This window comes from Pygocentrus nattereri, chromosome 27 (assembly GCF_015220715.1).
Source record: "Pygocentrus nattereri isolate fPygNat1 chromosome 27, fPygNat1.pri, whole genome shotgun sequence".
NCBI lineage: Eukaryota > Metazoa > Chordata > Actinopteri > Characiformes > Serrasalmidae > Pygocentrus > Pygocentrus nattereri.
The window spans coordinates 18,126,607-18,139,761 of record NC_051237.1 but is presented as its reverse complement, the minus strand read 5'-3'; the positions used below and the strand labels follow the sequence as shown (position 1 = coordinate 18,139,761).

The 13,155-nt window shown below is 40.1% G+C and overlaps 1 protein-coding gene across 1 annotated transcript in view; it reads left to right on the top strand.

Annotated features, from left to right (window-relative positions):
- The window catches only part of tmem170b (transmembrane protein 170B), a 31,852-nt gene extending 20,307 nt beyond the window's left edge, over nucleotides 1–11,545 (top strand). Inside the window, exons 2-3 of the mRNA XM_017693811.2 lie at nucleotides 1,512–1,682; nucleotides 5,953–11,545. Coding sequence (XP_017549300.1) covers nucleotides 1,512–1,682; nucleotides 5,953–6,083 — 302 coding nt within the window. The 3' untranslated portion in view covers nucleotides 6,084–11,545. The remainder of the gene's footprint in view (nucleotides 1–1,511; nucleotides 1,683–5,952) is intronic.
- Nucleotides 11,546–13,155: the final 1,610 nt, after the last annotated feature.

Here is a 13,155-nt window from a genome sequence, read left to right as displayed (position 1 = left end):
CGTCGGCGTATTACTAGTGATTTTTATGCGTGTTGTGAAGGAAATGACCATAAAACGCTGTTTCAATGGTTCTTACAATACAGCGATTTTTAACAGAGAAATACTGACGTTTATTCGTCTCTTTGGTCGCTTGTGCAGCCGTCTTGCCGATGATTCGCAGGGCGTTCTGGGAATTTTCTCATAACACTCTGTTTGTAGTGCGCCTCTGAAAAACCTCCGTTTGAAGGGCCATGTACCCCCAACACTTCACCCCACCCCTCCATCTCAGCAACAGTCAGGACAACCTACCCCTAGACGTGAACACGCAGAACGGAGGGGTAGGGCTAAGTATTAGGGGCAAGGGGTGAAATGGGATTGGGCCTAAGTGTCTATGTGTACTCAACAATAGCTTTTTGTCTAAATCATAGTGTGGACAGACTATGTGGACAATATGTGGACACTTGTTATTGAGTTTAGGTATTTTAACCACATTGCTAACAAGTTTGTAAAATCCAGCGTACAGCCATGCAATCTTCATAGATCAACAGTGACAGTAGAATGGGTCATACTGAACAACTCGGTGACTTTAACTGTGGCACTGTCAAGGATGACACGTCAGTTTGTAAAATTTCTGCAGAATGAGTCCTCCAAGAACAGAGTTCTGAACTACCTATGTAAACAGCATTAGGGCAAGAACTCGTTTTCAACAAGCAGTTGCACACAAGCCTAAGATCACTGTGCGCGATGGCATGCATCAGTGGTAACGTTGTCTGGAGCGATGAACTTCATTATCTGGCAGATGATTATCTCATCATCTGATAGATGAATCTGGGTTTGGTGGATGCCAGGATAACTGGAATATTACCATCAGTAAAGTTTGGTGGAGAAGGGATAATGGTCTGGAGCTTTGAACGATTTGAGTGGACCAGTTAGTCCATGTCAATGTCCTTGATTTTGGAATGGAACATCCATCCATCCATTTTCTAAGCCGCTTCTCCATCAGGGTCGCGGGGGGGTGCTGGAGCCTATCCCAGCAGTCTTCGGGCGGAAGGCAGGATACACCCTGGACAGGTCGCCAGTCCATCGCAGGGCAGACAGACAGACAGAGAGACAGAGACAGTCACTCACACCCAGGGGCAATGTAGCATCTCCAATTGGCCTGACTGCATGTCTTTGGACTGTGGGAGGAAACCGGAGAACCCTGATCACCCGGCCGGGGAATTGAACCCAGGCCCTTCTCGCTGTGAGGCGACGGCGCTACCCACCACGCCACCGTGCCGCCCTGAATGGAACATCCAACAAGATCATATGGATATGATGGTCGGCTGTCCACATACTTTTGGCCATATAGTATATAGTCTTCCACTTACACACAAATGTAGAATCAATAAAAGTTTTAACATAATTTATTTTCTTGTTTTAATGAGCAATGTGTGAGAAGCAGAGAGTGACATTTTTATTATTTTTGTTATAATTTTAGTTGGTAAGTATTAAAGCATAACTCTGATGTGTTGTGTTGTGTTGTGTTGCAGAGATGTGGTACTGGGTGTTCCTGTGGTGTCTGTTCTCCTCTCTCTTCGTGCACGGAGCCGTGGGGCTGCTGATGTGTGTGATGCTACAGAGGCACAAGCGCGGCCGCCTCATCACGCTGGTGCTGATCAGCGCCGGCTTCATTGCCTCGCTCACTGGAGGGGTCATCACCAGTGAGTAACTCCTCCTTCAGCCCTCAGTCCACTCTCCTCTCATCTGCTCTTCCAGCCTTCTCTTTTTGGTTTTGGTACATAAAACCACACAGATGTTGTAAGTGGACTTTTCAGAAAAAAAGTAGAACCGTATTTCTTTTTTGACCATTTTCTAACCACTTTGTTTTTGTTTCTGTACTTTTAAGAATTATATATATGAGTGATAATGATCTCTGTTCTGATGGTCTGTCCTGTATTGTTCAAAAGCACACTGGAATGAAGAACATATATATTCAATGGCTATTTAAATGCAAACATACACATACGTTGTCATTTTACATATTACATTTTCATTTAAACTTTGCGACCGATAGGCTTCAAAACTGTCTCTAATATTCTCTGGAACTTTTGAAGTTTGGGAGATGTGTAAGAAACTCTTCCACCAGCTAAGCTGTAAGAGATTTTTTCTCTGGGACTGGCTCTCTGGGAGTATCTGCCCGTACGTATCTCTCTCTTCACTTTTACGTCTGTCCATTTTCTCCATCACTAGAGGGGTCAACTCTGATCATTCCTACCTTTTGTCTTCCTGATCTTTTTTTTTTCTTTTTTTTTATTATACCTGTCTCTCTATCTGTTCTCCTCTTCCTCTTTATCTCTTTATGTCTCTCGTGAGAAGGGTCAGCTCCAGTGCTGGGCAATATTGATCAAACTGACTATCAAAATGACACAAAGGCCTTTAAAATACAGTGATGGACATTTGAAGGCCTGTGTGGCTGCAGGCATGAACAAATATGGCTGTGTTCAGACCGCAGGCCAATCGGATTTGTTAAACAAATCAGATCTTTTGAGGCGACTGTCCGCACCGTTATTTGCAAATGATCAGATCATATTTGTGTGTCCAGACATCACCAGCCTACCTGCATGGGTTGCTATGGTAACCACATAGGCATCAGTAACTGCGTAGCTACGCTAGTGATTTGGATTTCAGACGAGGATACAGGAGAGACAGAGGTGCATCATCTCGCCCTCCAAGCTCATCAAAAGTCTCTCACATGAAGATGAATCTTTGGTGCTTGTCTCATCACTGTCATTGTCACGCTGCGAGTGAGACAAAAGACACTCATATAAGCCCAGAGCATCAAATCCATCTGGATACAATCTGGATTTGGGCTGGCAGTCTGAACAAGGCCTGTCTCTGTTTTCATGTCTGCAGCCAAAAAGATGAATCTGTTTATTTTGGTGAAGGTGCACAGTGTACAGTGTGTTGAAAGCAGCCTACCAGCTAAAGCCATTAGTTTTTATTTTTAGTTTTTCGTTTTGATTTCAGTTTTGTTTGTTTGTTTTCAGTTAGCATTTATAGTTTTAGATACATTTTATTTTTGTTTTGTTTAGTTCAGTTTGTAGTAGGCCTATACTAACCTTAGTAACCAAGGCCTTAGTAACCTATAATAGCACTTCCCTTAAATGTAAGGGAAGAGGGTGCAGCAGAGTGGTGCTGTCACTATATAACCTGAAATAAGGAAATATAATTACTTTAAGCATATGATAGCAAAAATGGAACACTTTTTAGTAATTGTTATATATCTGTGGCACTGTTTAATCCAAGTCAGAACTCATGTATATTACAGTTAACTGTCAAATCTTGCAATTGTCTTGTAATTATCTAGTTCTGTGTAATTAATTATTATTTTTTATTCTTAATTATTGTTGTTATCAGGGATGTAATGCCTGTTATCTATCAATAAAACAAAAGTGAGCATGAGTAATGACGCCAATTATGTCACCAATACCAAAATATCATTATTAACCATGCAGTTGCATGCAAAAGTTTAGACAAGCCCTGGTTGAATTACATGTTTTGATGAGTTTCTAAGTGAAAGTGGTAAATTTGGCATGTGTTTCCAGGAAAGTGTGGTGCACAGTTTCTGTTTATTTGTTTAGTTTAACAACAATGTTCTTATGTAATGATAAAATATAAATTGTGCCACTTTTGCTACATCTTTATTTTTCCCCAATGTGTTATATTCAGGAAATAAACAGTAACAGTGCATTAAACTGCAGAAATATGTTTCCTATACAACATGTTTTCACTTAGAAAATCACTAGCTCACGTCATTTGACCAGAACTTTTGCACAGGGCTTTAATATTGCCCAGCACTGGCCAGTGGGATTGAGTCTCCTGTGCAAATTCCACTTATTCTTCTTTTCTTCCCCCTTTATCCTCCACTTGTTCTGTTCTTGACCTTCTCAAAGTGAAGTAAAGCATCACAATCTTTTCCTTCATTCTTTCTCCATCCCTCCTCTCTCTTCTTTACAAACCTTTGTTAATGGAAGGCCCATTAATGATATTCTCTCTCTCTCTCTCTCTCTCTCTCTCTCTCTCTCTCTCTCTCTCTCTCTCTCTCTCTCTCTCTCTCTCTCTCCCTCTCTCTCTCTCTCTCTCCCTCTCTCTCTCTCTGTGTGTGTTTAAAGGCTGTAGTACAAAGGGACCTGTTTAATCTATTCTTACTCAGATGTTTATTATAGCAGGCACATTTGTAACCATTATCCATCACCCACACTTACATCTAACACCAGTGCAGATCCGTCTGTCAGAACATCTGTTGTGCTTACAGAGCCTGTGCGTACAGAACGCTGTCCAGCTGAGTGATGAGACGTTTGGTTTATTGAAGAGTAAAGCTGCAGTTGGAGTTGTGGCGAGGATGTAGCAGCAGGGTGTGAATGAATTGGAGCTGCTGTTGGTCTCAGTCAATCACTAATGAAAGCTGCCCAAAAGCGGCCCTGCATTAGAGCACGCGTCCCCTCACTCTCCTTTATTAGTAGTATGGATTGGGCGGACAATGAGCAATTCACTCTCTCTCTCTCTCGCTCTCTCTCGCACGCTCTCTCTCTCGCTCTCTCTCTCTCGCTCTCTCTCGCTCTCTCTCTCTCTCTCTCTCTCTCGCTCTCTCTCTCGCTCTCTCTCTCGCTCTCTCTCTCGCTCTCTCTCTCGCTCTCGCTCGCTCGCTCCCTGTTGCGTGTCTGTCTCTGTGTCGCAGCTTAGATTAACCCAGCTCTATTTAATGGAACCTAACGTAACCACACAGACACCAAATCTAATATACGTACACACACTCACCCCTAATATAAATATACAGTATATTTAGATACACTAATGTGCAAATGTTTTAGGAGCCTAAGAACATCATTTCTATGTATCTTGGCAGTAGTTGTGTTTTTGGTGTGTAATCATTAGAATAAATACAAATACACTTTAATACAGCAAAAACGTAACAAGAATTTCAAAAAGCAGTAGGACAAAACTCTAGATTTCTCCTCGAAACAGTACATGGATTTATGAAATTACATCTCCAGCAATATGAACATAATGCCCAATTAAACTATTTAAATCTAATATTCTCCGCTTTTTAAATCTAATTTAACTGTGTGGGTGAGCCGTTTGGGATTCAGCCTGGGTTTGACGCCACTTCTGAAGTCATTTGAAGTAATTCAAGTGACATTCTTTAGTTTTATATCGCCCTTTTAGAGTGAATCATATCGTAAGTACTCTAACTCAAGCCTGTGATATTAATGATTAAGTTGTTTGGCCTGCTGACCAGCCTAGTCCTAGCTAAGAAAATTAGGCACCAGCCACTCAGTTTAAACAACAAATGGGTTCTTAATTCATCAGTACACCAAGTGGTTCCTACAAGCAGCATAAGAGTCAAAGATTATTCCATTATCAGCTCAAGGATTTTTCGTGCTGTAGCGCAGTAATGCAGAGTTCAGTCGCTGTGGTGCAGTCATAGGTGTGTGTGTGTGTGTGTATATTGTGGATTTTACACTGGCTTAGAACGCAGCTTTATGTAGTTGTATTTACCTCTTATGTAATTGGCCAGGAGCTCCCAAACTTTACCATACAACTGTATGTCTAGCAAGCGAATAAGAGAGAGAATGTTTTTATTATTCACATTATTAAGAATATAAGGATGCAGTTCTTGAGTGCCTAATGCTTGTTCCTGCTTGAGTTGCGTTATGATTTGTGGTCTAGGAAGTGTCAGCGCTTCAGAGAAGAGTTTAGACAAAGTGTTGATATTGGCACAACTTCACATTCTCTTTTGGCTGCAGGCCTGTAGCTGCAGACCAGCAGATTTACCTGACACATTTTAACCTGGGTAAAGCATTATTGGAATCAAATTGTCTCTTTTGAGAACTGAATTCGGAGCAGTGGTCTTCTGGAAGATTAAGTGTGTTTTGGCATTTTTATTTTTTCTTTTCATGTTACAGTCTGATTGTGTGTTGCTTTTCTCAGGTGCGGCGGTGGCGGGGGTGTACCGAGTGGCGGGAAAAGACATGGCTCCTCTGGAAGCTCTGGTGTTTGGGGTGGGCCAGACCACTCTCACCATCATCATCTCCTTCTCCCGCATCCTGGCCACTCTCTGAATGGACATGTTCAGTGACTGGGTTACCCAACAGCCAGCCAGCTGGCAGAAGAGGTGGGCCGAGACACGTGAAGTGGAGCCTATGAGATGTGTGGATGTAGCTAAGATGCTGGAGGTGAGGGTTTAGCTGCTTTAGGCTTGATGGAGAAGATAGTGCAGGCCACGTCACATGCCAAGAGAGGTGTCTTGTGCTCTACCAGGATGGCGAAATGGACCTCCATGCAGGCCTGCGAACGGGCAGCTCTCAGAGGATTGAAGCCTCTCTGGATCAAAAGCAGCACAGTGGTGGGTCGCTGGTCAATTACAGAAACTCAATCAATGTGCCAACTGCCTTGACGACTTACAGGGAACCGTTAGCGGAAAGCTGAAGTTATTGTCTTTGGAAGTTCGTCCATATTCGTTTGTTTCTCCATTGCACTTCGGGGAGGTATTTTCTGTCGAAACTGTATTGGACGGTCTTGTTCAACTTCAGCCACTGTTGAGCCAGAGCTGTAGAGCCAGAGCTAGCACTTGAGGACTACTGAGAGGTTACAAACGCCAATTACACTTACCACATATAACGAACTGGACATCCTTAATCATTCCTGTTTGTTGTATGATTACATTTTACAGTATAGCAGTGTGGATACGCGCTAATTACAGCATATTTATCTTCTTAAGAACGAATGGCTTATGCTTTGCACTTTCTAAATGTTGGTAACTCTACCGGACCTAAAAGACATGTAATCTGTGGATGATGTTGGGGTACTGCTGTGATACTGTACAAAATCCGTCACTCTTTACCATAAGGACTCACTCACAATTAATCCAGATTACACCGGAACCTGCTCTTAACAAAAGGACAGATTCATCATAGAAATATATTGAAATATATAGTAATTAACTTTCCTAAGAAGTGAAGGGCGGTTGATCACATCCCTTCGTTTTCTCCAGCAGTTAAACGTTCAGATTATTTTCTGTTGTTCCTGTGTCATGATGTCCGTAGTGAACAACGACAATATGGTTTACAACCAGAAATGCAAATAATCTCTGCCATAAAACACCTTGAAATTGATAGTTTGGTCAAAAATGGTAGCATTGCTAGCAAGCAATGGAAGCTAACAGGACAGAAAACCAACAGTTAGCAGAGCTGGGCTAACTGCTGGCTTTTGTGCCTCGCTAGCTTGCATTTATTGTCAACCCTGTTATCATTTTGGCTAAATTACTCCTGTAAGAGAACAGATCAGCGTACACCTCCTTTAGGACAGCTTATTCTAGAATTGACACATTTCAAAGTAATGGTTGATTGTTTTTAGCCAATAAGGGAACAGTGGAAGGGGCTATTTCTGAGGTGCTGGGTAGGTTTAAAGCCTGAATCAGGGATTCTGTGTTGGCTAAGGCTTAGCTGTAACTGGCTTTGTGGTCAAAAATCAGCGGGCCATCTACAGCAATTCCTGATTGCAGCTTTACAGTAACCATTAGCCGTTCTAATTCCCAGAAATGATTAGCTATGTAGCTACATCCTAGACCATTCTCTCCAGTTCTTGCTGAATCACCAGCATTGCATTGCTTGCTTGGAGTTCAGGCTCATTATTTGCTCAAGTGAATGTGGTGATAACTCATGTTTATTAGTGGCCCCTGTCTGAAAAGCAGTGTCATTACATTTGTATGAAATCTGGTGTTGAGTCATGTCGCTATAGGTTTTGAATATCCCTATAGTCCATATGAATTCTGAGAGGCTGGATTGCATATGCAGACTCTCTTTCCTTTTTACCTCAGGCCTTAAAGGCATGACTACAGCCTTTGTTTTATGTGGAACCCAGTGTGAATTTGGTCTGTCTCCTTGCAGAAGGGTGCACTGCTGCTTAAGAGGTCCTTGTAGACTATTGTGCGCCTTATCTCCACTCAGTGAAGCGATTCCACTCCCTTTACCTGAACGTTGTGACTTTCGAATTCTTTTCGCACCCCGCTTCTGGAAATGTCAGTAAGTAAATGGCCGCCTGCCTCCTTGCCAGTACAGTTTAGATGTACGACCCTGTAAATTGCACTGCTGATTTTGCCTTCCCTGTGTTCGGCATTTACTGGGCCCCCGTGGGTTTGGGACTGTGCAAGAATAGCACCATCCTAAAGGATCAGGAAGGTTTGTTATGTTGTTGTTTCTATGTTTTTTTGTATTTATAATCTTTTCTTAAAGGGGATTCGAAGGAAAGCAGTATCGCACACTGGCACTGCTGTGTTGGTTTGAATGGAAGGACAGACTTGAATGTGACAATGTGCAATGACAACATTAACCTTTTTACATTAAACCACGGCTGTTTATCGTATATCCAGTAAGAAACCACAGACCCAAAGGGGAATTTCTTTGTGATTCATTGCCTGAGATGTAAACAAAATTATTCAGATTATTCGTTAATGTGATAGGCTACATTCTGGAGAAACTTACTGACTCAAATATCTTACAGTGGTGGCGATGGGAAGCATGAGTTGCAATGTCTATAACACAGATATAATCATTTTCTTTACTATCCAAAATGATCAGCGTGTGATGGTAAAATAGTAGTGGTAAATCTGAAATCTGCCTATTTCTCTTTACCACACTCTGTATGCACCCCAGATCAGAGATCTGGTTCCTATCACTACCACTGTGAACAATTCTGACAAAGTTTCTCTAGAACAGAACATTTCACATCAAACTACTCTTAATGACTTTTTTTACCTCTTAACCATTAAATTTTTCAGACGTTTTGAGTCATTTTCAGTAATAACTTTAACTGTAAACTGTTATATAAAGCATATTCTATAGGTTCCTAATCATTTACCAATATGACTGTGACAGTTAAATGTATTGCCAGTTGTTAACAGCTTTTACATTTTACATTGTGTTTAATGCCCCAAACCAGAAATTGCTGCAGTAGTGCCACCGACTGGCTAGTCCTGAAGGAACTTTCAGCAATTCCTGACTGGAACATTTAAGGAAGTACAAGTTTTTTTTTTTTTTTTTTTTATGATATACAGTACTGTGCATTTTTTTTCATTTTCAATCACAAAGGCCATTAAGTGAAACTTATTCATTTTCAGCATAAAAAAAGAAGTAAAACATTTTACAGATATTTAACCGAATTACACAGAAGCCTCCAACTCTAAGTAAACTATCAACATTTTGAGTATTTAATTTGCCTCCTCTTTACTTTTTTTCACCATACTGCCACATTAACTCTTCCATCAGTTCGATCTTAAAACCGACCAGTTACAGCTTCATTCTCCCAACAAAAGTCACATTATGTTCCCCTCAAAGAGACAGACATTCACACAAGCTGCTACACAAACACACCTTATCTGCCTTGCTAATTTCTTTCTCACGCGCATCTAAAATGGCTAAAGGAGATATTTCTTAGATTAGATATACAATAACCCACTTGCACAAGGAACCCACTTCCCTTTGTAAAGCGAAAGGAAAATAAGTGAGGAAAAATGAGTTTTGGAAAGTTACTAATGACCTGGATTAAAAAAAATAGGACTCCGAACAACTAGACCTGGTAGACCACCTTAAAACTTTAATCTTTGAAAGAGAGGGGAGAAAATCAAGCTCCACTGTTGCTTCAGAACTGATAAAGTCCACAGATGTTTCTGTCCATCCTTCCACTGTGAGAAGACAACACCATGAGTCTGAAAGGATGTGTAGCTGTCAAGAAACCATTACTGAGAACAGTCAATAGACAAAACCAGAGGAAATTAGCACTAGAACACCTAAACTGGACATCTGAGATATGCAGTGAAGATATATATACACACACATTATGGCTTAGGATTCACTGAATGGATTGTATACAGTTAACAGTTAATTTAAAGTATCAATTGTTTGTTGATTGTATTCAAATACATATGTGCACTAAAAACTGTATTCAAATTCAGGTTTTGTGCAGATATGTTTTGAATATAAATCTACTTCAGTTGTGTAATGCTTGAATCTGTCAGTGTCGTATCTTGTGCCATCACAATGATGGTCATAGCACCTCAAGCTTTTGGCCGGAATATACACAGATGGAACTGTTAACTTTATTTAAGCAACTTGACACAAGATTTACTTTTCTGAAATCACAAGTGACTCATGTCACACATTCATAGCCAGAGATGTGAAGTCTCTGTTCATGCATTAGTGTTTCTTTAAGCCAAAGTATTCTCTAATTTCAGCTTTAGCCAGTTTTATTGATTCATCGTTGCTGTGATCTAACTTATTTATATAAAATGATGCTTGTTTGATTTTTTTTTAGCACAATATTTCCAACTTTTCATCCCTCTTTATTAGTTTGGATACTGTGAAAGACTTTCAGACATCTCATGCTGATCCTTGTACATTATGAAGGCACTAGAAGGCCATTGCCATTTATTTATTTCCCAACTTATGTAACTGTCATTGTTCACCTTCAGTACCACGTGGGCCCAGGAGAGGGCGCCAGTGTGCTGTAAACAGAGGAGAAGGGAGCTATCCCAGGTTGCAGTAGCAGGCTGCTTGCTGAGTGGTAGAGTGAGATATGATTGTAGTTTCTGAATTCAGCACGTGTTACAGTATGGCTACATGACTCGGTGCTTGGGAAGCAGTTTCAGACGGACCTGATTGTCCTACATGATTTTCCTCTCATCCATGAAGATGTTCCAATGAAGAGGGTCTTGATTTTGCCTGAGCAGTAACCCAGTGCTGCCATACAAAGGCAAAGTGCAGTCACTGCAGAATTCAGGCGTCTGAAGATCAGCTTTATTTTGTGACCGAAAGTTCTCGGTCCAGCCAGGCCTTCGTTTTAAAGAAGCGTCAGGGACAGAGTGTGAACATATTTGGCAAGACAACAGAGCAGTGACGCTGTTTTTGCTTCCTCAGTTTCACTGGTGACAGGTGCTGTTTGCCTTTGCCACTGCTGCATGTACCACCTAGCTAAAGATGTCTTAAAGGGGAATTCCACCAATGTTTCAAAATTTCTGCACACTTAAATGGTTAATATGTAAACAAGGTCATTCCCATGTGGAAATCTGATATATGGAACATATGTTCCTATGTCATAAGGGGTCAGAATATATGTACATATATACATTTGGACATATAAGCATAATATATGGATCATACATATATCCAAATGCATCCCTCTACGGTTATAATTGTTACTATCTTTTCTGTTTGCTTTTAAATGTCACATCATTTAATGTCAGAAAACAGTTGATTGCATAGTTTATAATGAGCTTAGTTATGTAGCAGTTCTACTAATTTTCACTATATTAGGAAATATGTGGAAGAACCTTGTGTAACGTGAATCTATCACGTATGAGTGTTATATGCCATCTATATATGCGTGACATTTTCTATCATATGTTGCTAAAAATATGTTTATGTGCCTATGCATATATAGCTGAAATATATGTCCCATCATTTTTGGAAATGGCCAATTAAAAAAAAAAAACATTCAGACAAATTCAGACAAATAAGTGGAATATAAAGGATATTCCTATATGCTGAATATGTCATTGCCATAGAAACCAGACATCAGAAGCCACTAATACCACTTAAAGCTCCCTTACAGACAAAAAACTAAATGTTTAATGGTTATGATTATGCTGCCTGATGCCTAAGACATTATTTCGCGATAAAGTTTTGGGCTAAAACATTTTTTAGATTTACTACTATTTAAATATACACACCATTACATATAAAAGATCAGAAGACACATGTAGGCACACTGGTTGTTTTTGATATTAAAAATGACTATATTTTTTGACTATTGTGTAGACTAGACCCCTGGGTTACATATATCAATGAGTCAATTGTGCCGACAATTTGAAAGATCAGTGGAATTTCCATGTAAATCATTTTATAATACCGTATTTAAATTATTTTAATATATTTATCCAGTAAAGTCATCTCAAACTAGAACTAAAGTGAGTACTGAGCAGAGAAAAGCTTAACATTGCTATCTTTTTAGCAGATGATTGACTACATAGAAAAACTATCACCATTTTGACGTTCTGTAGTTACAAGCAGGGCTCAGCTTAAACAAGAATGAGGTGAATTCGTAGTGTATTGGAACGAGGGAAAAGAGATGAATTCCTGGCATATTTTAAGCATATCTATAATAATAGTAAATAACAGTAAAAGTTATATTGTGGGTTTCTGGTTTGGGGACCAAGTATTTACATTCTGCTAGCATTTTCCTTCCTGCTGTGTCCCGGCTGACGAAAGAGGCGGTTTTGACATGGTTTCTGTGTTCATGTGTATGTATGTGTGGTAGAGTAAGTATGTAGGATATTATAATGCATTATAACATGCTGACTGATGAATTGTCTGAAGTTGGATGTGAAGATGCTTCACCAGTCATAGCTTTTTCTCTTTGGCACGTTATAAACAGACGTCCATGTTTGTACATGCAGGTCATTGTTCAGTGTTCAATGTGGTCTGCATAAGATTGCCATTAATAATTGTGTTTCTTTTATTTTGGAATGTGATCAAAGCTGTTTTCAAATGCCTTTTATACTAAAATGAGCTACGGGTGAGCCCACAACATCATGTTCATTGTTATTTATTCATTATTTATTTTAAATTTTAAACCCCTGATCAGGAATTGCCAAACTAGTGCCACCGACAAGAAGCTGCCCTGATCCATGTTGAGTTTATGTGCAACATTTAGATGGTTCCACTGTATAGAGAACACTTGCACAAAGAGAACGGCTGCTCTATGATCAGAACACTTTTTGATGCACTCTTTTGTTGTTCACTTAAAAATAAAGGTGCCAGAAAGTGTTCTTTGGAGGGATGCAAATGAAGCACCACCTCTCAGCTGAGTTATTTAGGGTGCCACTTTTGAAACCTGCCTGAGAGCCGCCTAGACGGTCCATGACATTGAAGCCAAGTGAACGTTTTAATCTGATTTGTTTTTTTCAGTTTTTTGTGATGGAGGGTAATGTGACGTGGTGAAATGTTTCAGGCTAATCTGACAGCCACACTGCCTCTTCTCAAGCTTTTCAACCGTTAATCACATGGCTTTTCTGAGAATATTCAAAATGATCAGTGTTGAACAAAAACGATCCTTACTTTTGACCTTGGCACCACATTT